Raw genomic sequence first — 24,785 nt, 5'->3', positions numbered from 1 at the left:
TTCACAGATGGGGAAAGTGAGGTTTGGAATTGGCAAGTACCTCACTCCAAGTCACCTGGCCAGCAAGCGACAGAGCTGTGATGTGCTCGCAAGCCTTGCTCTGACACCATCTCTGTGTACATCCCCTAGGCAGATGCGGGGGAAGGGGCCTCCCGGGCAAGGGAAGAGGAGGCATGGCAAGAAATGAGGCTGGGGCCTCCTCCCTCCCTGCCCTTCCTGCCAAGGCCACTGACCCACCCTGCACCCACCCCGGGGCAGCCTCTCCCAGCTGCTGCCCGGCTGGAAGTCCACTTCTTCCTGTAAGCAAACACTCCTGGGGACTCCCCAGAGAGTAAAAGGGCCATAAAAAGCAATAAGAGGCCAATTAGCTCACCCTTATCTGAGCTTCCTGCACCTCTGATGCCTCTCTGCCTGCCTAGAGAGCAAGGCCGGCTGGGATGACAGCAGCCGTGCAAGGCATGAAGGAAAGGAGCAGGTCCATGGGGAGGATCTGAGAAGGAGAAGCTGGGGGGGCGGGGGGAGCAGGAGACAGACAAAGGACCTCTCCCAAGTGCAAATTCACGGACCAGACTTTGGTCGAGAACACCAGAAGGCCACCACGGAGCTCAGGGCACTTTCTGAGCCCGCCCCCTCTCTCTCCAGGAGCAGGCCTGGGACAAGAGGGGGGTGAGTGCCTTGTGACACCAGGGACCTACTCTGTCCTGGTGGCCCCATTCCATCAGCACAGTGGACACTCATGGTGATCGATGTCCTCCCGGCCTATTTTACAAGAAGAAGCCCCACTGCTACCCAGCCAGTGGGGCTCAGTGGTTGAGCATCGACCTATGAACCAGGAGGTCACGGTTCAATTCCTGGTCAGGGCATATGCCTGGGTTTCGGGCTCCATTCCCAGTGTGGGGTGTGCAGGAGGCAGCCGATAGATGATTCTCTCTCATCACTGATGTTTTTCTGTTTCCCCCTCCCTCTCTGAAATCAATAAAGAAAAACAATTATTTTTTAAAGCCCCACTGCTGAGAATGGCCCCTACTGCTGCAGGTACAGGCCCCAGGTTCTCAGAGAACCTCAATGACAACAGATTCCATAGGTCCCTCCCCAGAGTCTGCAGAATGCAGGGGTCAAGGAGAAGACCCCTAAACCAAACGGTCTGAGGATTCCTAGCTGGGCCCCCACACACAGGGCATCTCCGGGGCCTTTTCCACAACAAGGTAGGACTAATAGGAAAGGGGAAGAATTCCACCTTTGGCGAATAGAAAGGACCAGAATAGCCTTTGCCTTATAAGGCCTCGAGCAAAACTGAATCTGCAGCACCCGGAGGGCTGTGAAGGAGGAGGGCTGTGAAGGAGGTGACGGAGGGCGGGGACAGTGCCTCCCAGAGCATGGCCACCCCCTCTAGGCATTCCCCACATCCCTCAATCCAAGAGGCGCAAAAGAAAGGCAAAAACGTTGAGCCCAGACTAATCCCGCTGCCGGATTTCTTTTCAGCTCTGGCCGCTTTCTAGTTGCTGGGACATGTCAAAGCCAGAGGGGTCTGAAAGATCACCTGCTGGGATGATTCCAAGCAGCTGCCCCTGCAGTTACCCGGGCCCCTACCCCGGCGATTCTGACCCGCTGGTCCAGAGGGACCCAGGCATCGCTGGGTCCAATGTGCAGCCAGAGCTGAAATCGGGGGCTCACAGGCTCGAGGTTGAAGAGGACACTCCGGAGCAAACAGACCGGGATAAAAACCACAGCTCTGCCACTGGGCTCCGGGCACAGGGACAGTCACTGGGTGTCCGGGAGCTGCTGGAGAACAGAGCGAATAGTCCATTCTGCTTCCTACTGTGAGGATTAAATGAGATCAGGCAGGGAAAGTGCCTCTCTGTGCCTCAGTTTCCATCGCTGTGAAATGGGGCAACAATACCTCCCTCTTCGGGTTCGTCTAAGGAGTAAATAAACCAGGCATGTGAAACACTTAGCACAGGGTCTGGCACACGTGAAATCCTCCTGCTGTGCCACTACCCATCCCCCCTCTGCCCCGCCCCTCCTCCAGGGACAGGGTCCCTGTATGCATTCCCCTCCGCACGCTGCGGCCAGCCACCTCTCACATACAGAAGGCTGCAGGACCCCAGCTGCTTGTCCTGTGCCAGCTCACACACAATCACACATCCACTGACTCAATAAGCAGGAGTGGTGGGAGCCCCCAGGGGAAATCTTAAAAATGGCCCCTCGTGCGATATTCACCAACGGGGAGTGAGCACCAAGGCCCCCCGGGGAACCATCGCAACCCAGGAGCCTGCCCCACAGCCTGAGAGGCTGGCCCGGACCCACCCTGGCCTTCTGCTCTGTGTGCACACACCGTCCCCCCGACACAGCGAGGGACCCGGGCTCGGCGGTCAGAACTTGGACAGGCCCTGCGCCCCCAGCAATAACTTATCAAGGACCACGTGGGGTTTTGAAGATGAACACAGGTTCCCCTGGGAAAATGCTCGGGCTCTGTAATTAGCCCACAAAGAGAGCCATGAACCAGCATGTGTCATAAAACCACAGTTCTATAAATAAATGTATGCACACTGTATGTGCGCAGGGCAGAGCCGCTGGACGGAAACACACAGCGTAGAATTAAAGCTTGCTTTCAGTCTACCAGTTTCTGTACTTTGCAACTTTTCTACAATAAACACGTATAACCATTAGTCAGAAGAGAAAAAAATAGATGCCTAACCAGTTTGGCTCAGTGGATAGAGCGTCAGCCTACGGACTGAAAGGTCCCGGGTTCGATTCCGGTCAGGGGCATGTAACTTGGTTGCGGGCACATCCCAGTAGAAGGTGTGCAGGAGGTGGCTGGTCGATGTTTCTCTCTCATTGATGTTTCTAACTCTCTATCCCACTCCCTCACTCTCTGTAAAAAAATCAATAAAATATATTTTTTTTAAAAAAAAGAAGAGAGAAAAAAAAACACACATCTAAGGTAATGCACTGGCCAACATGGGTCCCTTGTACCTTGGTCTGCCCAAGACAGACCTGCACCCTTTGGGCACAGGGATAAAGAGCAGCTCTCCCAGCCAGTGTGGCTCAGTGGTTGAGCATCGACCCAGGAACCAAGCGGTCACTGGTTCGATTCCTGGTCAGGGCACATGCCCGGGTTGCAGGCTCGATCACCAGTAGGAAGCATGCAGGAGGCAGCTGATGGATGATGTTTCTCTCTTTCATCAATGTTTCTATCTCTCTATCCCTCTCCCTTCCTCTCTCTCTAAAAATCAATAAGGAAAAAAAAAAATTTTTTTTAAAAGAGCAGCTCACTGACTGAGCATCTGTTCTCACATCTCATCTCATCCTCCCAAAGGCTCCGTCACGTGGGCCTACTGCTCCACCTTACAGAGGGAACGTCGGGCAGATGAGGCAACAGAAGGTCCTGGGTCACGGAGCTGAGATGTAGGGCGGGTGGGGTCCGAACCAGATCTCTGTGGGAGACACAGGGCCGAGGGCTAGAATACTGGTTCTGGAAGCCGCCCGGGCTCTGCCTCATCTCAGCCCCGGGACCTGAGGGTGATGACAGTCCTCTCTGCGCCCGTGTCCACATATGTAAAACGGGGATTGTGACAGGGCCTGTGAGAGGAGGAAGGAGATAAGGCAGATAACGCTCTTAGAACAGGGCCTGGCAAATAGTAAGTGCTGATCACATGTAGCCACACACCCGGGCACAGGAAGATAACCCAGCCCTGCACAGAATGTCGGCCCCACCCCCAGGGCAGGGACCGTCTGCCCGGGTGCTACAGAGCCTGCCACATCGTAGTGCTCAGTAAAGATGTGCACCATAAGAGGATGGAGGGTGGAGGTCAAGGGCAGGGAGGACACCAGCCAGACAGACAGCAGAATACTGGCCCAGGACAGCCCAGCACAGTCCTGGGTAGACAGGAGGTCTGCAGACGAAGAGCAAACAGAGACCCTGACCTCGGGCTTTGGGCCCAGTGCTACCACCTGCCAGCCAGCCCCCTGGACCTCTCTGAGTCTGCACAATGGGCCCCCTAATAATCTCCTCTTTCCAGGGCCATTGTGTTCATCTACTATTGCTGCTGTGACAAATCACCACAAGCTCAGTGACTTAAAGGACATGAGTGTATTATCCTACAGTTGTGGAGGTCCGAAGTCCAAAGTGGGTTTCACCGGATGAAAAGCAAGGCATTGCGCATGCTGTGCTCCCTCTGGGGGCTCCAGGGCAGAATCCATCCCTTGTCCTTTTCCAGCCCCTGAAACCCTTGGCTTGTGGTCCCCTCCACCCTCTTCGAAGCCAAGAGCAAGGCATCTCTCAATCTCTCTCTGCCTCTGACCTCTGGCCTCCCTCTTATAAGGACCCTGGGGATTCCATTGGGTTAACCAGGATAATCCAGGAAAGCCTCCCCATCACAGATCCTTAATGTAATCCTATCTGGAAAGCCCAGACAAGTCCCTTTGCCATGTAAGATACCATTTCACAGGCTCCGGAGATTAGAACATAGACCTCTTTGAGGAGGGATAGAGGCCCACTACTCCGCCTACCACCGTCATGAGAATCAAAAGGAGATGTGTGTGGAGCAGCTACTGAACTGCAGTCCATGCAGATGCAAGCCACTAGCATTGCACTGTGTTGTGCCGGGCACCGGGGATAAAAGCTGAAGAAGGCGGAGTCCTGCTGCGACAGGGACCCCAGGCATGGGCCTCACGGGATTCCTGAAAGAGCCCTCTGCCGAGAACCAATTCCAGCGTGTAATAATTACAAGAGTTTCACCAAAAGGGTGGTGAAGCTTGGGGAGCTCAACAGGGTTGAGTCACGTGTAGTTTACCTGTTGGAAACGGCTAAGGGGCACTTCCCCCAAACCTGAATAGGATTGTTAGCTGCCAGACAGCTCAGGGCATTTTATTGCCTCCTGTTGGCCAAACACCTGAACTGGCTATTCTCCAAACTGATAATGTTTCTGTATATCCTTTGATACCATACCCTTTGAAGTGTAATATCTCCGCCTTGCCTTGGGACAAATTGAACTAATAAAAGCAGGGTCCTTGGTCAAGGTGGGAGTCTTCTAGCTCCTTCAGCTGAAGCTCCTCCGACCCCCAATGCTTTCAAAGCTATCTTTCGTCCATGGACTCCTTCTTGAATCTACGCGCAGCCCCTTTCTCCAGAATGCTGAACCCTTTGTAAGGCTGGGGAAAAAGACCCCGGCAGCCCTCAATGTCACAAATGGTGTACCCTGTTCAGGGGAGAGACAGTGCGGCTTTTATACTGGGTCCTCAAAGGGTCCGTGATCCAAAGGCCATCGCTCCGATGCGGAAACCCATTTAACCGGGGTGGGAAACAGAAAAACACCCAAATACAGCTTCTCCAACTTAGGGGTGAGGGGCCAGAGAGGGTCTTTGATGGAAAAGGGGGCCTCATAACCCACCCAGGAGGGACTCCCCTGCCCACATGGACCCTGCAGGCCAGGACGCAAAAGGCTGTGAATACTTGGGATTTGGGGAAATGGCAAGTTTAAGGCCAAGCCCAGGGTTCCAAACAGCCCCAGTTGGGTCTGCAGCGACTGGGGAAATCAGAGTGACACCTCCATGACTGACCTCCCCAGGGAGTTTCCTCTGGGGCTGGGGGCCACTCCAGCCTTGTCTCACTGCTCCCCCTGCTCCCCACCCACAGGCCAGGCTGCAGGCGGGCACTCCGGCCTGATTCCATTCTGTTCACACGCTGCTTCCCTGAGCCTGGCCTCCTCTTGGCCTGACCCTGTCAGCACCTGACACGCCTGGGGAGGATGGTCTCCGGGGCCCGTCCAGGAATCCAGCTGCCCAGCTGCCTCGCTCGGGGTCCAGGTCCACGTGAGAGGTGCTGGCCCGTGGGCAGCACGGCCCATCTTGTCTGGGTAAGTCCAGGAAGGGGCAGGGTGGTACCGACAGGGGGCCACTGTGAGTCCCTACAGCTGGCCCGGAGCCACAGGCCTGACCCAACAGGAAACGCTGAGGCTGCAGGGGCCCCCCTGGGGTGGCAGTCCCTGGGCAGGAAAAGCAAAGCGGCCGGAGTCCACGGGCAGTCACTGAGTGAAGGGTAAGAGGCACAGCCTGCCGCCAGGAAAGCACGGGAAGCCGGCGACCCCTGGGCGCCCAGGGCCGCTCTTTCAGCCACAGCTCCCCCCGCGGCTCCTCCAGCGAGAGCTCAGGCTGGTGTGAGCGCACTGGCTGCACAGTCCACCAGGAAAGGCCCACCCTGCCGGCTCCAAGGGATGGCTGCAGGTCGGGCAGATGGAGCTCCAGCCCTGGCAGCCACCAGCCCTCCCAGATCGTGGGGACACTACCTCAACTCTCCAAGCCTCGGCTCCTGATCGACAAAAGGGAAGTGATCCGTGGTCCCTGTCTCCAGGGCTGCGGCCCCCAGGAGGTGACATAAATGCGGGAAGCACTCAGTAAGGGGCAGCCGACACCCTCAGCATCGGCAGGATCGGGGACCTGGCTGTGTGGCCTTGGGCCACTCAGCGGCTCCGAGCCCCATCCCTGCTGGCCTCTGCCCCCGTGCGCTGCCAGAGTCAGAACCCAGGTTCAGAGATTCCGTGTCCACGCTGTTCATGACCTGTTCATTTTCATGGATGGAGACACTGAAAGTCACCTTTCGGACCCCACTCGCCCATCCTTCTATCCCTCGGTACCCACCATTCATTCGGCAGGGATGTCCTCGGCCCGCGGCTGTGCCTGGCACCATACCACACTATGAGGACGAGGACACAGCAGCCAGCTGTCCCCGTGGGGCTGGCCTGCAGGTGGGGGACACTTCCTCACCCCTCTACCATCATGAGACCTCAATGCGGGCGAGAGGGGTGGGGCTGCTTTTACTCTGCTCCCCCCTTTCAGAGAAGGGCCCCCCCCCCAGAATCAGTCCCTGGCAGTACTGAGCCCACTCTGCTTGGCTCCCCAGCTGGGGCCCCCCGGAACATCCGACTGCTCAGAAACGACTCTCCCAAGAGCTAGAGAGCATCTGTTCGCAGACAAAGTTCTTACTCCAATAAACACACAAGCGGGTCATTCATAGGGAGCCAGCCGCACCTCCCACCAGGAGCCAAAGTCTGAGGCTCTGGGCTCGGACCTGGAGTCCCCAGTGCATCCCTGGCGGGTAGTGTGGTGGCAAACACCAGGCCGCCGGTCCGAGAGGCCGCGGTTCTAGTCGCTGCTCTGAATGAGCGCATACTATCTCGCTGTAACGTTGGCCACCTCGATTCCCTGAGCCTCAGTTTCCCCACCTGTGATGCAGGCAATGACAGTGTCCACTTTCTAGAGACGGGAGGAGTCCATGGGCCTGGGTGCTTAGCTCAGTGCCTGGTACACAGTAAACAGGATCATTATTATCACTGTTATTATTTGCTATTACTACTATTACTACTACTACTACCACCACCTGGTAATAGATGTGTTCTGTTAAGGGAAGAAAAAGTGCGGCCAGCCCTGACCGGTTTGGCTCAGTGGATAGAGCATCGGCTTATGGACTGAAGGGTCCCAGGTTCGATTCCGGCCAAGGGCATGTACCTGGGTTGCAGGCACATCCCCAGTGGGAGGTGTGCAGGAGGCAGCTGATTGATGTGTCTCTCTCATCGATGTTTCTAACTCTCTATCCCTCTCCCTTCCTCTCTGTAAAAAAATCAATAAAAAAAAATTTTTTAATGAAAAAGAAAAAGTGCGGCCAGTTAGCTGAGCTCTTGGAAGGTTGCTTTAACACAGCAGCAAGACAGACGGAATCCCAGCCACCCTCACTCCTGGGGTTGTTGAGCAGGGTAGCCCAACCCTAAACCTCATCCCACTGACCTCGGCATAACACACACCCAGCAATGCCAGCAGCTCTGTTTACCCCATAGACGCCTCATTCCTCCTCTGGGCAGGCCAGCCAAGCAGGCAAAGGGACCAGGAAGTCCACGGGCCTCCATGCCAGGGACAGACCCAACAGCCCTGGGCCTGGATTTCCAATCAGCCTCCACTGTCCTGCAACTGTCCGTCTGGCAGGTGTGTTCCCTCCCCTGTGCGGACTCCTGGGGGGGGGGGGAGCGGAGGGAGGAGAGCCCGATCAAACCCAGGTCTGTCCGATTCCCAGGGGGCAGAGCCCAACCAGCTCCCTCTAAAACCAAATCTACACCAGGACCCAGAATAACAACAGCAAATATGTTTGGAGCAGACAGTACAAGCCGGCCAGACGAAGCTCCGGATAAATATTAACTTACGTTAGCCTCACAGAGCCCTGCAAGAAAGTAGATTTGTTACCACCATTTTATTGATTAAGAAAGTGAGGCTCGGCACAGGAAGCCATTTGCCCGGCGACGCACGGCTAGCGACCCAGACCAAGACTTGAAGCCAGCTCTGTGGCCCAGAGCCTGAGCTCCCAGGCCCCCACTTTACCCACCACGCTCCCGCCACCAGCTGGGAAGCGGGGATGAGGACGGACCCTGTGTCCCTCGCTCGGGGGCCCTGGTAGGAGGGAGGTCACTTTGAGGCGGCAGCTCTGTCTGGACCTGGGCCGTTACTCTGACTGCACCGCCAGGAGCTTCTCTGGAGGCCACGTGGGCAGCCAGGCAAAGCCCAAGGCCATCTCCAAACCTGGGGCAGGGGCCACGGAGGAAATGCAGTAACAAGAGGTGAAGCGTCCTCCACGCGAAGGTTTGTTTTGTCAGAGCAGTGTTTGCTTAGTGACTACCTTCAGGGAAGTATTTTTTAAAAATCAAGATTTTTTTTTTTCTGTTCTCTTGGGTAACACTGAGGAGGAACTGGGTCTGGATGGATTCACCTCCCAGAGGACTCCAAGTGGAAAATCACCGCCCAGGGAAGGAGCTGGAACAGAAGAAGAGGAAGGCCTGGAAGGGAGGAAATGAAGCTGGGAGAAGGGTGGAGAGCACTGAACAAGGAGTCAGGAGGCCGCCAGCATCTTGGGCAAGCACCACCACCACCACTCCCCCGGCCGGTGTCCTCCCCCCCACCCCAGCCTCCCCATTTGTAAAGTTAAGAGGCTGGATGGAGGTCTCTCACGACGCCTACTGTGATCAGTGCTCGCAGGGTCTCATGTCCCATGAATGTCAGTCCCAGAAGGACACCCAAGCTGATCTTTATTCGTGCCTGTTGTGGGTGAGACTCCAGCCCTGGCACTGCAGCCCAGCCCAGGAGTCCAAGGCCCCGAGCACACCTTCTCTGCCCCTCCAGCCCCCTGGCGCTGGAAACATCCAAACTGGACAGGAGGCGGGAACAGAAGCAAACACGCCGTGTATATTCCGTGCTTCCCACAATCCGTCTCACTTCGCCCTCAGGATGCTTTCGAGTGGGTACTGTTATTTCCACCTTATTCATGGGGAACCTGGGGCTCAGCGAGGTTCACCGGCAGCCCAAAGCCACCCAGCTAGTGAGGTCTGAACCTCCAGAGCCCTGGTGCCTCCTGGAGATGGTGTGCAAGGGGGCGGGTTGCTCCAGGGCAAGGGGTGGGCTGCGGAGTGGTCTGGGCCTCTCTCTCAGAAACGCCTGGCACACCCCAGGTGGTCTGGGCCTCTCTCTCTCAGAAACGCCTGGCACACCCCGAGCTGTCCTGACCAGTGGGCTGGTGAAAACAACGCACTAGGCAGCAGCTCTGAGAACCACTGGTCAGCCCAGTGTGGCACCCAGCACTGGCCAGACACACGATCAGGTCTCCAGGGCTCACGAAGGGAAGGCGGGCCGGGAGGGGCCGGGCTGCTGTGCTCCTGACCCCAAGGTCGGGGAGGGGGGTCTCTTGGCCTGAGAGAACCAAGATTCTCACTGCTCACAGCCCTGCCTCTGCCCAGGAGCTTCCTCCATGAGGACCCTCCTCCCACCTTCCCCTCTACCACCAGTGAAGTCCCGCTCACTTGCTCAGCCAAGACCCCCGCCCGGCTTCCCTCGGTCGCAGTTCCCTGGGCACCCTCCTCTGTGCCACCGCGAAGTGTCTGCCGCCCCCACAGGAATGAGTTTCCAGGCAGCTTCGCTCCCAGCCCACCTGGGGCTGTCAGCCTGAGGTCACAGCCATCCCAGGACGCCCCAGTGGATGAAATGCTGATTCATTTCAGGTCCCTAATCAGGGAGGAGAAGCCAGCTCCCACTTGAGGCCTTAATTACACAGGGCCCGCCCACGCCCCCTCTGACAAATGAGCACATACAAGAACTGTGTTGACAGAGATTTGAATCCAGGACTGTCTTTTGCTCTAGAGGCCCAGGGACACATCTCTGAGACCTCCAGCGAGGCCACACCTGCCTGGGAACTAGTCATCCCCCCACTCCCACCTGGAAGACAAAGGGAGTCTCCCCCATCCCTCCCCACACCAGGGTGGCTGCCCCTGGCCAAAACCCACGAACTCTTCCCTTAGAAGGGAACTCCCTAAACACCATGGCCCCAGCAGTAAGCAGCAGTGAGTAAAGCTCTGAGAGGCTGGGAGAGGCCTCGGCTTCCACAGCCCCCACCCCCAAATGCGCTGTGTAACTCAGAGCTGACTTGCCCAAGACCCCAGAGGGAAGGGTAGGAAAAGGAACCGCCGTGACCAGGTGCCTGCTGCGATGCTGGGCCTCCTGCGGAACAAGATGCTCTTGAAAGAGGGAAGCAGTGCCCATTTTACAGATGAGAAAACCAAAGGCCAGAGGACTGTGACTTACACAAGGGCTCGCAGCCAGTGCTGGGGCCTGAGTCAGACCCAGGCAGTCACCCCCAAATCCAGGCTTTTAACCATTAGGCTGCTCTGCCCCAGGCAGGCCCACAGCTAGAGACAGAGTCCCTGACAACAGTCACAGGAAGGAGACCAGGATTGGCAAAACAAACAGCGATGGCAGAGACAACGGCCTGAATACCAGACAGTCGGCTAATTCTCAGCCGCGACCCAAGGGGGAGAGGACTTGCTATTTCCATTTCGCATGTGAACAGACTTACACTTGGAGAATTCACATGACTCCTTCAGGCCACACAGCGAGCTAGCGAGGGGCAGAGCCAGGGCTTGGAGTAACATGAGTTTTAGGGACTGACCTCTTCCCTAAAACTGGGGCTCAGGGATCTGGAACTGCGTTTCTCCTCAGCAAAGACCTTCCCTGAGCCATCCTGGCTGCAGCCCCACCCTTCCCCACACCACCTGCCCAGTCTCCCTCTCTTTCCAGTCACACACACACACACACACACACAAAAAGGAAGGAGGCTCACTTACTGTGTCTGGGGCGGTGAGGCCGCTGGGTCTGGGTCTGCGGAGAAGAGCAGAAGGAGAGCCCCGTCAGGCCGGGGCCGGCCTGGTGGACACCCCGTGGTGCAGGAGCCAGGGCCTGGCCAGCCTGGGCGCCTGCAGTGCCCGCCTCCTTCTCCCAGTCTCTTCAGTCACCAAGCTCCCCTACCTGTCCTGCCTGCACCACCCCCACCTCCACCCCATGGCCCACATCCCAACTCCAACCAGAACCAGAGGCCCAGCCTACTCTGGGCCTGTCCCCCACCCCCAGCTCCTCAAGGAGTCCCTTGTCCCCAAGGCTGCAGGAAGTTCCTGCTAGTCCAGTCCCCCGTCTCTCCCAGATGACAAAGTCAAGAGCCAGCAGCTGCCATTTAACACCGGCCTTATCGGGGCCCTCCCGCCCCCAGGCCACCCGCTCTCCGGGAGGAGCAGCCTCTGGCTGGTGTGATTCCCTGGGAGAAGCTGCGGGGAGCGGAGCGGGGTGGCTTCAGAGACGGAGCTGGGCCAGCCACTTCCATTTACTCAGTGCCAAAGCGCACCAGATGCTGCAGGAATGCTAGGAATCCTCGTTCCCAGGGGAGGCCAGAGAATGCAGCTTCTTCCCAGTGCCTTCTCCCTTCCTGCTTCCTGGGGACAGCAGAGGGACCGGAGGCATGACTGGGAGCCTGGAGCTCCAGCCCAGCCCAGAGGCCCCGGGATGGGAGGACCCAAGGCTCCCAGAGCACCTTACCCGTGACAGGGGCCGAGTCCAAATGGATCAGTGGGGCGTCCGTGTCCTCTGGAGCAACGCCTGGCGCTCCCAGGCCAGCGCTGGTGTCCTCGTCATCGTCACTGTCGTCAAACTCAAAGGGCTCTCCGGGGTCGTCCTCCGCCTCTGGGGAGGGGCCTAGGCCTCCTCCAGGAACCAGCTGATCTCCTGGAAGGGGGGAGGAGTTACGAGCTGGGCGGCAGGGTCTCAGGGTTTGGCCCAGGGAGAGGTGGCTGGAAGTGGGTGAGCAGCTGCGCAGGTCCGAGGGAGGGAGTGAGCGCAGTTCCCAGAGACTAGAGCAAACCCCTGCCAGGGCCAGGGCCAGACGGCCCTCCTGTGCCCCTGAGGTGGCCTGTGGTTGGGTTGGGCTCTAAGCAGATGGGAGAGGATGGAGGGGCAGAGAGCAAGCCTCCACAGGGAGCATGTGCGCATCTGTACTTGAAGGCATGTTAGTCATCATCTTGTTTCCTGTTCTCCTGTTTTGTAAGTAAGGGGGCTGTTTGTTTGTTTGTGTATTAACAGGCTCTGGCCAGTTTCATTAAAGGAAATTTTTGCACGATTTGCTTCTCACCGGTCCGTTCTGGCACGCCTCTAGTGATATCGGACCCCCCTGGGTCAGGGACAGCCCGTGTGCACGCTCCCGTATTTTCCACACGCTGGGCCCACTTCGGTGTCATTGCACCGCAGTGATGGACAGCGGTCGTGGGCGGCCAGGCTAGGGTTCTATCTCAGGCTTGTTCAAGGCGGGGCCGGTGCTGGTGAGGATGAGCAGGTTCGCTCTGCCTCGTCTGCTCAGCCTGGGACTCTGCTTGAGCCCCAGCGCCGACTTCCACTTTTCATAGCAGGTTGGAGCCTACACTTGATCGGCCAGTGACGCCTTCGTCTTCTTTCCTGCCTGGGCACAGTGCCTGGTATTTGTGTTACATCACAGCACCTGTTGTTGTAACCACTGCCCCGCCCACCTGAGATCCTTGAGGACAGGACGGTCTGGTCCACGGGTGCTCACAGCTGGAGGATGAGTGAACGGGCAGGGAGGTGGATGGAGCAGGGATGGGTGGATGGACCAGCAGAGGGACAGATGGACAGATCCGATGCCAGCAGTCTCTCTGACCAGAAAAATCCAACCCCTCCCCACAGCGACCTGGGGCCTCCAGAGCAGAACATGTTAGGTGTGAATGTATTAAATTCCAGAATCCCTTTCCTCAGCAGAACCCAGAGCTCACCCTCCCTCCCCAACTTCCTCTGCGGGATGATGACCAGATGGAGGCCACTGAGCTGAGGACCCCGCCCCTCCTGGAGCTTTGGGGACCCCCTGGGCCAACAGCGGCAGGTGGACTCCTCTGGGCACGAGCTCCTTCGCAGATGTGGAGAAAAAATTCGGCTGAGAGCCTTAAAAGTGCCCTCCCTGCTGCAATCTCACAACCACCCCATCCCATGCCACGAAGCCACGGGGTTCCCAGAGCAAAAGTGCCCACAGCCACACGGCTAATAAGTGGGGAGCCGTGTCTGAACCCAGATCTGCTTCGCTCGTGTCCCTCACTCTCCCCACTAAGCCCCGCTGCCTCCTGGGAGCCGCGTGCGCCCCTAGCCCCCTGGCCCGGGGGATGCGCTAACAAAGGAAATGCGGGGCCCACGTGGAGAGCGGGTCATGGTTTTCAAGTGACAGCTCTCCACCCCCTGGTGGGTCACAAACGCAGTCAGGAGCTTCCCAGGCAGCGCTCTGTTTTGAGTATGACTGCTTGTTTGAGGTACTTTTAAATTTTGTAATAGTTATAACATCACCTTTAGTATTGCTTTTGATATTGTTTGTTACACTTCTGTTCAGTTAATGTGACATGTAAAAGTGTCTCAGTTTCAGGTAATGTGTGTATGCACCCCATTTCATGTGTGTGCATGCATGTGTATGTGTGCCTTGTGCATGTGTGCGTGTGTGTGTGTGTGTGTAACCTTCCACTGCTCTCAATGCTCAGTCCACTGCAGCCACACTGGCCTCCTTGCTGCACCATGAATGAGCCACACGTGCTGCTGCTCGGGACCTCTGTCCTCCAGCCCAGGGTCCAGATGCTCTTCCCCAGGTGTCTTCCCCTTCTCACCTCCTTCCGGTCTTCACTATACACCCCTCCCAGCGAGGCTGCCCTGACCAGAGCTGCCCGCGGAAACACGGGGGCTCCCTCCCTCGTGGGGCCACATTTTTCTCTGTGGCCCTGTGAGCACGTGACCTGCTCCAAGTTTCATTCATTTTCCTGTCCGTCTCCTCTGTGAGAGCAGGCATTCTTGCCTGTTTCACCCATTGTTGAATCCCCGGCATCTGGCCCAGTGCCAAGCACACGGTAGGCACATGGTAAGTATTTGTTGAATTCACACGCTCACATATACTCCTGTTGTCTTATCTATGGGTTGTGGTTTTGAAAGTTTAAAAAATATTGAAACAAATGACTAACAATCCCTGCCCACCACTTCGGGGCAATGGGATGCAGACCCATCCTGACCGAGAGGGCTGCAGCGCCCAGGGTGCCTGCCCGCTGGAGTGTGCTGGGCGGGCAATGGCGGGGAGGGACCCCCTTTATGCCCGGCACCCGACCGGTATCACTGTAGTGAATCCAGTCTCCGTCCATCTGGGTCAGACTCCAGCTCTCCCACACACTGGCTGTGTGAGCGTCAAGTTAGTCTACCCGCCCAGCTGCAGTCTCCTGCTCTGAGGATAATAATAGTAACCACCTTATCATGTTGTTGGGAGGATGGAATGAATGAACTAACACATATAAAGCACCTGGTGCCAGGTACGTGCTCACTGAACCTCAGCCATTCTTATGATGATGATTCTATTCATTATCACTGTTATTGCATCATCATCATTACTATCATTATTATTATTATTATTATTATTACTATTGCTCTGAGTCACAGCCCAGTCCTTGACCCTGGGTGAGATGGGCAGGCCTTCCCCACTCACAGGCCAGGCCCAGACCATGTCCGGGGACTCAGGCCATTTGTGCCCCTTCTCCTTTTGAGAGTACAAATGGCCTCAGTTAGCCGTCAATCCACACAGTCATTCCCATGTTCAGTGAACTGTTCCCGGCAGCCCCTGGGCCATGACCTGTGCACGCCAGCCCAGAAGATGGGACCTCTCAATGCCAAGGCGCTCACTGCGGGGAGAGGCAGGCAGAGGAGACAAGAGAGAAACATAAAACCCAGAGACTGAGCTGGCGCGGAAAGAGAGGAGAGGGGCCCACGCGAGCTGGGACCTCGGCACAAGGCTGCCCCGCGTGGAGCATGGAAGGATGAGCCAAGGTCCGTCAGGATCGGGTGGGCAGAGGCGTTCCAGGCTGAGCCCAGAGCAGGTGCAGAGAACATCGAGGGGCCCAGTGGAGCTGAACACGTGAGCAAGAAGGAAGAGCCGTAAGACGACAAGAGCTGCTTCAGGAATCTGGATTCTATTTGGTAAGACAGCAGGAAGCTCTCCAAGAGTCAGAAAATGGCCAAGAGCCTGGCTCAACCAGAAGACGGTCACCAGCAACATCAGACAGACCTGGGACAATGAACACCCATCCCGTAGTTCTTGAACAGGACTGAAGAGATTTAATCATGAAATGATTTGTTCTCACGCGCCATGCTGAGCCCCTTGGTAGGTAAGAGAAAGGAGCGAGGTGACCATGGCGGCAGGGGCCGGGGTGGGCGCATCCTGGGACCCAAAGTCACGGCCATGAATCAGGAGATGCCCTTGTCCCCAGTGCTGTTCCCGGGCTCCTGGGTCCCAGGCAATCAGACCTCACTCCCTTATCAGAAGGGAAAATCAGGAGGCCCGTCCCTGGATAATTGACAGCTGGACGAAGCCCTTCCCACCCATCTGGACAGGTGGCATGGCCAGAGCTGGCCACACTCACCTTTGATGCTCCTGGACACGCCCCGTCCTCGGGAGAGCCAACCCCACTGAGGCCAGGAGGCCGGCTGCTGTGGAGAAGGCAGGCCCACCTGCTGAGCCCCACCCTCCAGAGAAGAACACGGCTCAGTGCAGGGCACACGCAGCGCACGCAGCATCCTGCCAACGCCCCACAGTGGTAACACCTTCCATTCATTGAGCGATCGATTACCACCCGCCACAGCCTTCCCTATATATAAGCCTCACCATCAGGGAGGGTGTCCTTATTATCCCCAGGTCAATGGGTGATGAAAGGGAGCCACAGAGATACCCAGCCACCGAGGGGCAGTGGCAGGGTCAGGCTGAGAAAGAGCCCTCCTCGTTACCACTCCGCTGTCCGCCTCCCCTAGTGGGGACAAGAGGACAGGACACCGGGCCTAGTGGGCGAACCGGCCTGGGCCCAGCCCCTCCCAGGCGGGGCCTGAATTCCACCTGCGGTGGCTGAGGCCCCACTGCCTGGGTTGCCAGATAAAATACAGGATGTCGAATTGAATTTCAGATGAACAACAAATAATTGCATCTTTTGTTGGGAGGTGGGTTTTTCTGCTTTTGTTTTTGGAGCAAGTCTGAAAGCCCTACCACTGGATGGCCCGACCTTGGCACCTTCACAGATGGAAAGAGACGGCCCAGCCCCTCCCCTCCACCCTCGGTCCCCACCCTCAATTCATAAGCTTCACCCGCTGGCACACTTCAATCCCAGACAGGCTCTGCCCATCTCTCCAGGGGACCTTAGGGACACAGGGAAAGAATCAACCCTTGTCGGGAGCCCACTCTGAGGAGGGAATTATTCTCTCCCTGTTGCAGACAAGGAAACCGTGGCAGAGAGGGGAAGTCACCTGCCCGAGCGCACACAGCTAACTGCCAGCGAAGCCAGATTCACACCCCACCCCGGGGTCAGCCTGCTCCCAAGCTGGTGGCCCTCTGCTAGCCCCCCAGCCCGGCTCAGAGGGAGCCCAGGGTACGGTACCTGTGGCAGCCTGTGGAGGAGGACTGGAGGAAGCCATCAGACAAAGTCCAGCTCAGACCAGCACCGTCCCAGCCGCTCGCCTGTGAAAAGAAGGCCAGAAGTCTAATTAGATGACGTTCAAGGCCAAAGCTTCAGCCACAGAGAGGGGTCACTGGCTCAGGACCTGTGCGCTCCAGTCGCCAGCTCTCACACTCCTTCCCCAGCAGCCCGGGAGCCCAGGACAGCCCAGGAGGGCCCAGCCCCCACCCATCATAAATCATTAACCCGGAAAAAACAGCAGCTGCTGGACCATAACTACCCTGTCTTCCCAGAAAGCCCCTGCCGCCACTGGCCTTCGCTTTGACCAATGCCCAGGACCCTCAGGAGCCTGGTGGGTCCAGCTACAATACCCTCCTGTGCCTTCCGACTTACGGGTGAAGCTCCAGCCCCAGAGGCCAGACTCCTGCTCAGCCCCCATGTTCCAGGGGTTTGTCACACCTGAACTCTCAGGGAGGTGGCCGGACACTTCCCCCTCCTGGCTGTCCAATAACCACAGGCTCCCGAGCCCAGCCGCTCTCACCAGCCCCTGCCTAGAGCCCCGCTGAAGGCCATTCACTCTCTGTCCCTCCCTGTCCTGCCCAATGGGGTTGGCCGGCCATGGCACGTGGGTATAAAGAAAGGAAAGGGGTGCAGTGAGGCTGATGGTGCAAGACTGGGCCAGAATCCCACATGCTCGGAGCGGGAGGCAGAGTGTCTGCTGGCCTCACAGTGGGGACTCCCGCTACCCAGAAGCCAGTGCCTCTGGTGGCTCCCTGGGCCCTGGAGCAAACCTGCCAGATGTCCCTGCCTTGCAGTGAGGGAAAGAGTTCTCCTGCTACCACCTGGGCGGGTCCCACCACTCCGTAGCCGACACCTTGGATGCGTTACTTAACCCCCATCTCTGGGCTTTAGTTTACTCACCTGCAGAGTGGAGATTACAGAGTAGCCACCTCAAAGGGTGACTGAGGAAGTTAGAAGTAAAAACGTGTAAAGCTCTGGGAAGGTCCTTGGGACCCACCGCTCTGTGCTGTCAGAAGCACTCAGGCACGGGCGGTGATGACCGCAGCTCTGCCTTGGGAGTCGGGGGCCCAGGCTGGAGTCCCAGCTCCGCTGGCAGGCGAGCCGAGCCTCAGTTGTCCTCATCTGTAAATGGGACCACCTGCCCCCCGGGACTCCCAGCAGCATACTGGAGGTCCATCACAAAGCCCCGGGCAGACTCTGTCAAAGCCAAGATGCCTGTCCTTAAAGCTGTCACCACCAAAATGGGCGACAGCAAATAGGACTCTGTGCCTGGACTCCATACCCCAAGAGGGTAAGAGACCCTAGGTGGGCTCACAGAGGGACCCCGAGACCTCAGGGCTTCAAGCTGTGGGGATCTGGGACAGCGGCCCAGGGCAGCCAGATCCACCTGCAGGCTGGGCTCTGCCTCTTCCCCTCAATGACCTTGACCTCTCTGAGGCCCCTCATGGCCCGGAGCTTTGTCTCTTTAAAGTGGAGACCGCACCTGCTCAGACCATCCCAGGGGCTGCTACAGGCAAGGAGCCAGGCCATGGGTGGCAGAGACAAGGCCACCGTGGTTACAAAGATGAGATTTATTGCAGAGCTGAGTTCCAACCCCAGTCTTTACTTGCCGGCAGTGAACACCTTTCTCACTGGTCCCTGCCATGCAGAGTTCCCACGGGGATGGGATGAGGGCTGTGTGGGTGTGCAAGGTATTCCACACAGAGTCAGCTCTCCGTGCACACTGGCCACTGTTATCATTATGATGGTAACAATGTCATGCTTGGGTGATGGGGGAGAGTTCTTCTCTTGGGGGTTCATCTCTTTAAAGATGACTGCCATACTGGCCGGGCAGGCAGACCCCCCAAAAGGTGCCCTTTCCTGCTACACGACGCAGAAGGACCACATTCAGACAGGGTGAGATGCTGGGAGCCGCGGCGGAAGCCCCAGCTCGGGCTGCAGGGTGTGTCTCAGCCGATCACGCTCTCTACCCTCACTACCGGGACCACCCTCTGCCTCTTCATCGCTTTCAGAATAAAGTTAAGGCCCTAAGCAAGGCCCTAGATGACACACACCCCTCCCATTGACCGCCCCCACTGGCCTCAACAGCTCCCACCTACTCTCCCCCAACTGGCCTCAACAGCTCCAACCCCCGACCCCCGCCTTACAGGGAACTCTGCTCCAGCCCTCATGAAGAGCTGTCAGGCCTGCGACCATGCCAACTTGTCACCCATCTCTGGGCCTTTTGCTCAGGCTATTTGCTCCCTCCAGGTAGAATTCTCTTTCACAATCAGCAAGCAAACTCCTACTCAACCTTCAAAACCCAGACCCAGTTCTTCCTCTGTGAGTCCTCCCTAGATCCATCTCAGGCAGTGGCTCTCAAGCCTGGTGATGGAGCTTTTAAAAAACTAGATGTGACCCAGGCCTAAGATTCAGTAGCTCACGGATGCTGCCAGGGAGGGGCTATTATCAAAGAGCTCAGGTGATCCTGGGTCACATACAGCCCCTATTATAACTGCCTCCCTCACTAGACTGTGACCTCTTTTTTCATCTCAGTGTCTGGAGCCCTGGCCCACGTGCAAGACAACAGCTGCTGAGCTGCACTGAACTGAGGCCAGAGGCCACGAACCAAAGAGCCTGGAAACCTCGCCCTGCTTGGGACCTACTCTGTGGAGGCCGTGAGGCTGGGGCGTCTCTGGGCCTGGGCAGCTGCAGGTGTGGGACTTCCTGCCCAATGGAAAGAGGAGCACAGGTCCAGGTGAGAACTTCAGCCACCGCCCTCCCCCCACCCCACAGTGTCCTCTGCTCCGTCCAGGAAGACAAGAGGAAGAGGCAGGGTGCCAGCTGGACAGTGGGAAGAGGGACCCACAACAAGTGTCTACAGGGGGGCAGGACACCCATTCCCTGCCCTCGCAGGCTCAGCACAAGTGGCCATCGGCCACCAAGTCGGGGGCTGGTGGCTCCTGGGGCTCTGGAGAGATGAGGCGGCTGATCCAAGAAAACACCAGAGGAGCTAGGGCAAGAGGAGCATGACCAGAACTCAGCGCCCATGAAGAGAGGCGTGAAGGGCTCAGGCTGGGGCCGAGGACCCAACTTCAGACAATCTGCAGCTCTCCAGGGCGAGACCTCAGGAAGTTCTTGTTTTTGTTTTATGGATTTCAGAGAGGAAGGAAGAGGGAGAGATAGAAACATCGATTGCTGGAAACCAAGGTCAACAGTAATTAATATAAATGCGAGAAGTCCACCAGAGGGCTGAGCTGGGCTCCTTAGATATTCACAGGGTGAATTTGCATTTTATTACCTACTGCTGACTCAATGGCCTAAAGCAGTGGTCAGCAAACTCATCAGTCAACAGAGCCAAATATCAACAGTACAATGATTGAAATTTCTTTTGAGAGCCAAAATTTTTAAACTTAAACTTCTTCTAACGCCACTTCTTCAAAATAGACTCACCCAGGCCGTGGTATTTTGTGGAAGAGCCACACTCAAGGGGCCAAAGAGCCGCATGTGACTCACGAGCCACGGTTTGCCGACCACTGGCCTAAAGCAAACACCCCCCTAACCTGATAGTCTAATTGTTTACTGAACATTACCATTGATATGTCCGTTTGCGTTCCTAAAAGGCAATTGTGTATTCTAGTAAATAAAAACAGCTGGGAAAGAGACTCAGTGGAACTTAACTACTACAGTTAAGCTTTTCCCTGGCTTCCCCCCATCATTTCAAAATTAATTTTTCTTGTCTTGTGTGTCAATTTGCGCGTCAGCTCTTTCTCCAAACCTTTGAACCCAAAAGCCGTGCTGGCTTTTCACAATCAGTGATGAGAGAGAATCACTGATTGGCTGCCTTCTATACACCCCCTACTGGGGACTGAACTTGCAACCTGTGCATGTGCCCTTAATCAGAATTGAACCCAGGACTCTTCAGTCCACAGGCCAATGCTCTATCCACTGAGAAAAACCCTCTGTGTGTCCTGTCCCCATTGGTCAGAGGCAATTGTAAATGAAATGACGTCTAATAAAGCTGGTAGCTTCTTAATAAATGTTAGTTCCCTTGCCAGAGTCCCTGCCGTCCTTGAGGACACTCAGCGTTGTCCCATTCTGCAGACGGCTCAACTGAGTCCAGGCCAACCGCGGACCAGAATACGTACCCTGCCCTTCCTTACCATCATCACCCCCGAGATCACAAAATGATCGTCTGTGAAACGATAGTGGCTGCCATCTGAGCACGGCCATGCACCAGGCCTCATGCTGAACATTTCTGTTTCTGTCTAACTTCATTCCCACAGCAGATGAGGAAAAGGAAGCTGAGAAGCTGAAGGGTGTTCTCAAGGCCATGCAGCCCCTGAGAGGGGTGTCACTGGGCTGTGAGCGGGGACTGCCGGGCAGGCCGGCCCCTTGGACAAAAGCGCTGGCGGGGGGTACATGGGTAAAGGGGTGAGCATCTTCCAGGCCCTCCCCATGGCAGGGGCCTCCGAATGCCAGAGGGACAAGAGGGCCAGCTCCCGCCCTCGCCCTCTAGGCGCCAGGCCACTCAACGGGCTTCCTGCGGTGGGAAGGGGGAGGGAGGCTCTGGGAGGAGCACCCTGCGGGCTGTGGGCAGGGGTGAGGCTTGGTCAATGGCTGAAGCCTCAGACAATGGAGGCTCTGTTCCCGCCAGAGGAGAAGCCCCAACCCCACCCTCCTTCCTCCATTGACTTTCTTGGCTAGGCGAGCCCCTGGTCAGTGATCCCCGGGCAAGACAGGAGGGGGCAGCCCCAGGAGGAGGCCTCTGGGCAGAAGAGCCCACCCACACCCCACCCCACACCCCTGCAGAGGGCATCTCTAAGGGCTGTTGCCTGGGAAGCCAGAACCAGCCAGAAGCTTCAAGACCCTGCGGTGGGGGACCAAGGGGGCTGCCACCAGACTGGTCCCAGCCCTTCCTCCTCCTCACAGTCCCAGGCACATTAACCCCTTTGTCCCCAGCTAACCAGCCCAGACAGGAGGCGCCAGGCTGAAGGGCCAGGTGAAAAGTCTCCTAATAAGGCTGAACTATCCTGACCTCATGCCCAGAGGGTCCCAGGTGATAGGGCCCCACCGCACACACACTTGGAGGCCAGAGGGGACAGCATGGACTTTGCGCTACCCCTTCACCTTTCTGAGCCTCAGTTTCCACATCAGAAGCCACCTCTCAGGCAATCCAGTGCCACGTGGCCCTAGGACACTCATCCTAGCAGTAGAGCATTTCCACGCGGAGACCAAACCCGAGAGGTGGGTTTCACTCCCTCCTTTCCCAGCCGGGAAGCTGCGGCTCAGTGAGGCGGGACCAGGACTCAAAGGTGCGTCTGACTCCACGCAATTCGACGGAGCAGGTGCTGGGGCAGGATGGACACTCGGGGCTGCAGAAATGGCCCAAAGGCAGAGAGGCTCAAGGGAGCTGGGTTCCCAGCAAGGGCACCTTGCGGGTTGGGTGCTCTCCCCACCGCTCTGCCAGCCGCCGCACCGGAGCCACCAACAGCCCCCACGATGCCCAATGCAGTGGACATGGCCCAGCCCCCCTCAGCCTCCCCACCACTTGGCTGCGCCCTTCTCCATATGCTCCCTCCACTCTCCTTCCTGCCCAGCCCAGCTCTGCTCCCGTTCCTCCACCGCATCCTCAGGACGTCCAAACGCTGGCAGCTCCCAGGCCCGCCCCCTCTCCGCCTGTGCCTCCCTGGACGGCCTCCCCCGCCCCCCATGGTTTTTAAGACCGTCTCCACGATGATGACTCAACTGAGTTTCCCTCGGACTCCAGACCTCTGCCTGGAAACAAGCCTGCACAGCATGTCTGCCATGGTCCACTGGGCATCTTGAACTTACCATCCATCCAAACTCCTGACCATCACCCCAGTTCCTTCGTCCTCCCAGCTCACCTGATGGCAGCTCCAGCGTGCCAGGCACTCAGACGAAGAGCCTCAGACTCACCCTGGCCTCCCTCTTCCTCTCACACCTCCATCCTACCCTCAGCGTACCTGCTGGCTCTCCCTTCCAAACATGTCCCGAATCTGACCACTTCTCACCATCCCTTCCCTCCTCCCCCACTTCCACCTGGTCCAAACTGGCATCCTCTCCTATGGGGACCATTAAAATTACCCCTTGATTGGTCTCTGGCTCCCACTTCGTTTTCAACACAGCAGCCAAGTTACTCCTCTGCTCAAACCCTCAAATGCTTTCCCACCTCATTCAGGGTGGAAGCCAGAGTCCTCACCTTGGCCTACACGGCCCTACATGGTGCACCCCCACCCCCCACTATCTTCCTGACTTCAGATCCGACCTCTCCCCCCATAGCTTATTCTACCCCAGTCTCAAGAACCACCTCGAAGTTCCTCCAACACCCCACACAGGCTCCAGCCTCAGGGCCTTTGCACGTGCTGCTCCCTCTGCCTGGTCCTACACATGGATGCTCCCTCATCTCCTCGGGGCTCCGATCAAAGGTCACCCTATCAGAGGCTTCCTCAGCACCCTCTTTAAAACAGCACACACAGCCCTAACTGGTTTGGCTCAGTGGATAGAGCGTCGACCTATGGACTGAAGGGTCCCAGGTTCGATTCCGGTTGAGGACACATCCCCAGTAGGGGGTGTGCAGGAGGCAGCTGATCGATGTTTCTCTCTCATCGATGTTTCTAACTCTATATCCCTCTCCCTTCCTCTCTGTAAAAAATCAATAAAAATATATTTTAAAAATAAAACAGCACACACACCTCCCCATCACACCCCTTCCCCTGATCCGGCTCCCCTGTCTTCATAGTATTTAATACCTCTGGGCACCTGTGCATTTTAGTTGTTTATAACAGCCTCCTCGTACGAGCATATGGACTCAACAGAGGCCAGGGCATGCATCATTATTTCTGTTCGTTGCTCTATCCACAGCCCTAGATCAGTGCCTGGCAAACAGCAGGCCTCAGCACACACCTGCTAAGTGGATGAAGGAATCCCTTGGTCTGGGTCAGTCCTGCCACCTCCCTCAGGGGAGGGGATAAGGCAGCCAGGCCCGTTGGGCACCCCAGTCTGGGCCTGGGCCTCCTCCTGTCTGAAATCAGCCTGTGGCCAGCACGGCTCCTCCCAGGAGAGCTTAGTAAACAGACTCACTGCCAAGCTGTGCAAGAGGCGGTGCCCCAAAACCAGTATGGGAAGAGGTCTGAGCCAAAGGCAGGGCGTGATCAGAAGAAGAGGGGAGGGAGGGGCAGGGCGCGGGGAAGGACTTGGACCATAAGGAACTGGCTCCCAAAAAGACCTCATTCTTGCTCTGCTGAGTCAGAAGCATGCGGCCGGGAGAGGGAGCAGGACCCCAGAGCTCCAACGGCTGCCACCCACTGCCGCAGACAGGTGAGGGACCTGCCATACACCCAGCTGCCCCGGGAGGAAGCACAGGGTCCAGGCTGGGCGCCGGGGCCCCGGCTGGTGGGCCACGGAGAGGCGTTGGCCTCCTTTCACAGGTAGCCCGCTGGGTGCAGTCTGGCCGGGGTCACTTTCTTCAGAACCACCCTCTGCCTCTCTCAAGGAGGGGACCACTTTGTCCCACAAGACAGCTCTGGGCAGGACGCAGCAGCCTTTGCAAACTCAGAGCTAAAGATAACTCGGCCCACCCGACCACGGCTTGCCGACCACAGCCCTGCAAGCTGGCCAGGCAGCATCTGAGGTCTCAGGAAAGGCAAGCTCAGCTCGGAGCCCCAGGGGACCAGAGGCCTCGGCCACAAGGCCCAGCACAGCTCTGGCTGAACTCTCCAAGCAGCTAGCTCTCATATTCAAACCCTTCCCCAAGGAATCTGTTGTGTGAATCAGCTGCTCTGTCCTCCACACCTGGAGGGAGGCACAGAAATGGGTGTCTTCCCACCAGCCCCCAAGCAGGTGGACCATCCCACAAGAGGGCAGGGTCAACCCCATGACAGAAGAGGAAACTGAGGCTCAGAGAGGGAGAGAGATGATCCAAAGTCAAGTTCATCACAGGCAGAT

At 57.3% G+C, this 24,785-nt stretch overlaps 1 protein-coding gene across 1 annotated transcript in view; it reads right to left on the bottom strand.

Moving 5' to 3' along the window:
* Positions 1–24,785, bottom strand: part of ARHGEF10L (Rho guanine nucleotide exchange factor 10 like) — a 145,972-nt gene that overhangs the window by 78,922 nt on the left and 42,265 nt on the right. The window contains exons 2-4 of the mRNA XM_054720815.1: positions 16,800–16,879; positions 11,896–12,081; positions 11,154–11,187 (exon numbers count right to left, since the gene is read on the bottom strand). Coding sequence (XP_054576790.1) covers positions 11,154–11,187; positions 11,896–12,081; positions 16,800–16,836 — 257 coding nt within the window. The 5' untranslated portion in view covers positions 16,837–16,879. The remainder of the gene's footprint in view (positions 1–11,153; positions 11,188–11,895; positions 12,082–16,799; positions 16,880–24,785) is intronic.

This window comes from Eptesicus fuscus, chromosome 9 (genome assembly GCF_027574615.1).
Source record: "Eptesicus fuscus isolate TK198812 chromosome 9, DD_ASM_mEF_20220401, whole genome shotgun sequence".
Lineage (NCBI taxonomy): Eukaryota > Metazoa > Chordata > Mammalia > Chiroptera > Vespertilionidae > Eptesicus > Eptesicus fuscus.
Note: the sequence above shows the minus strand (reverse complement) of the source record. Positions and strands in the feature narration are given on the sequence as shown.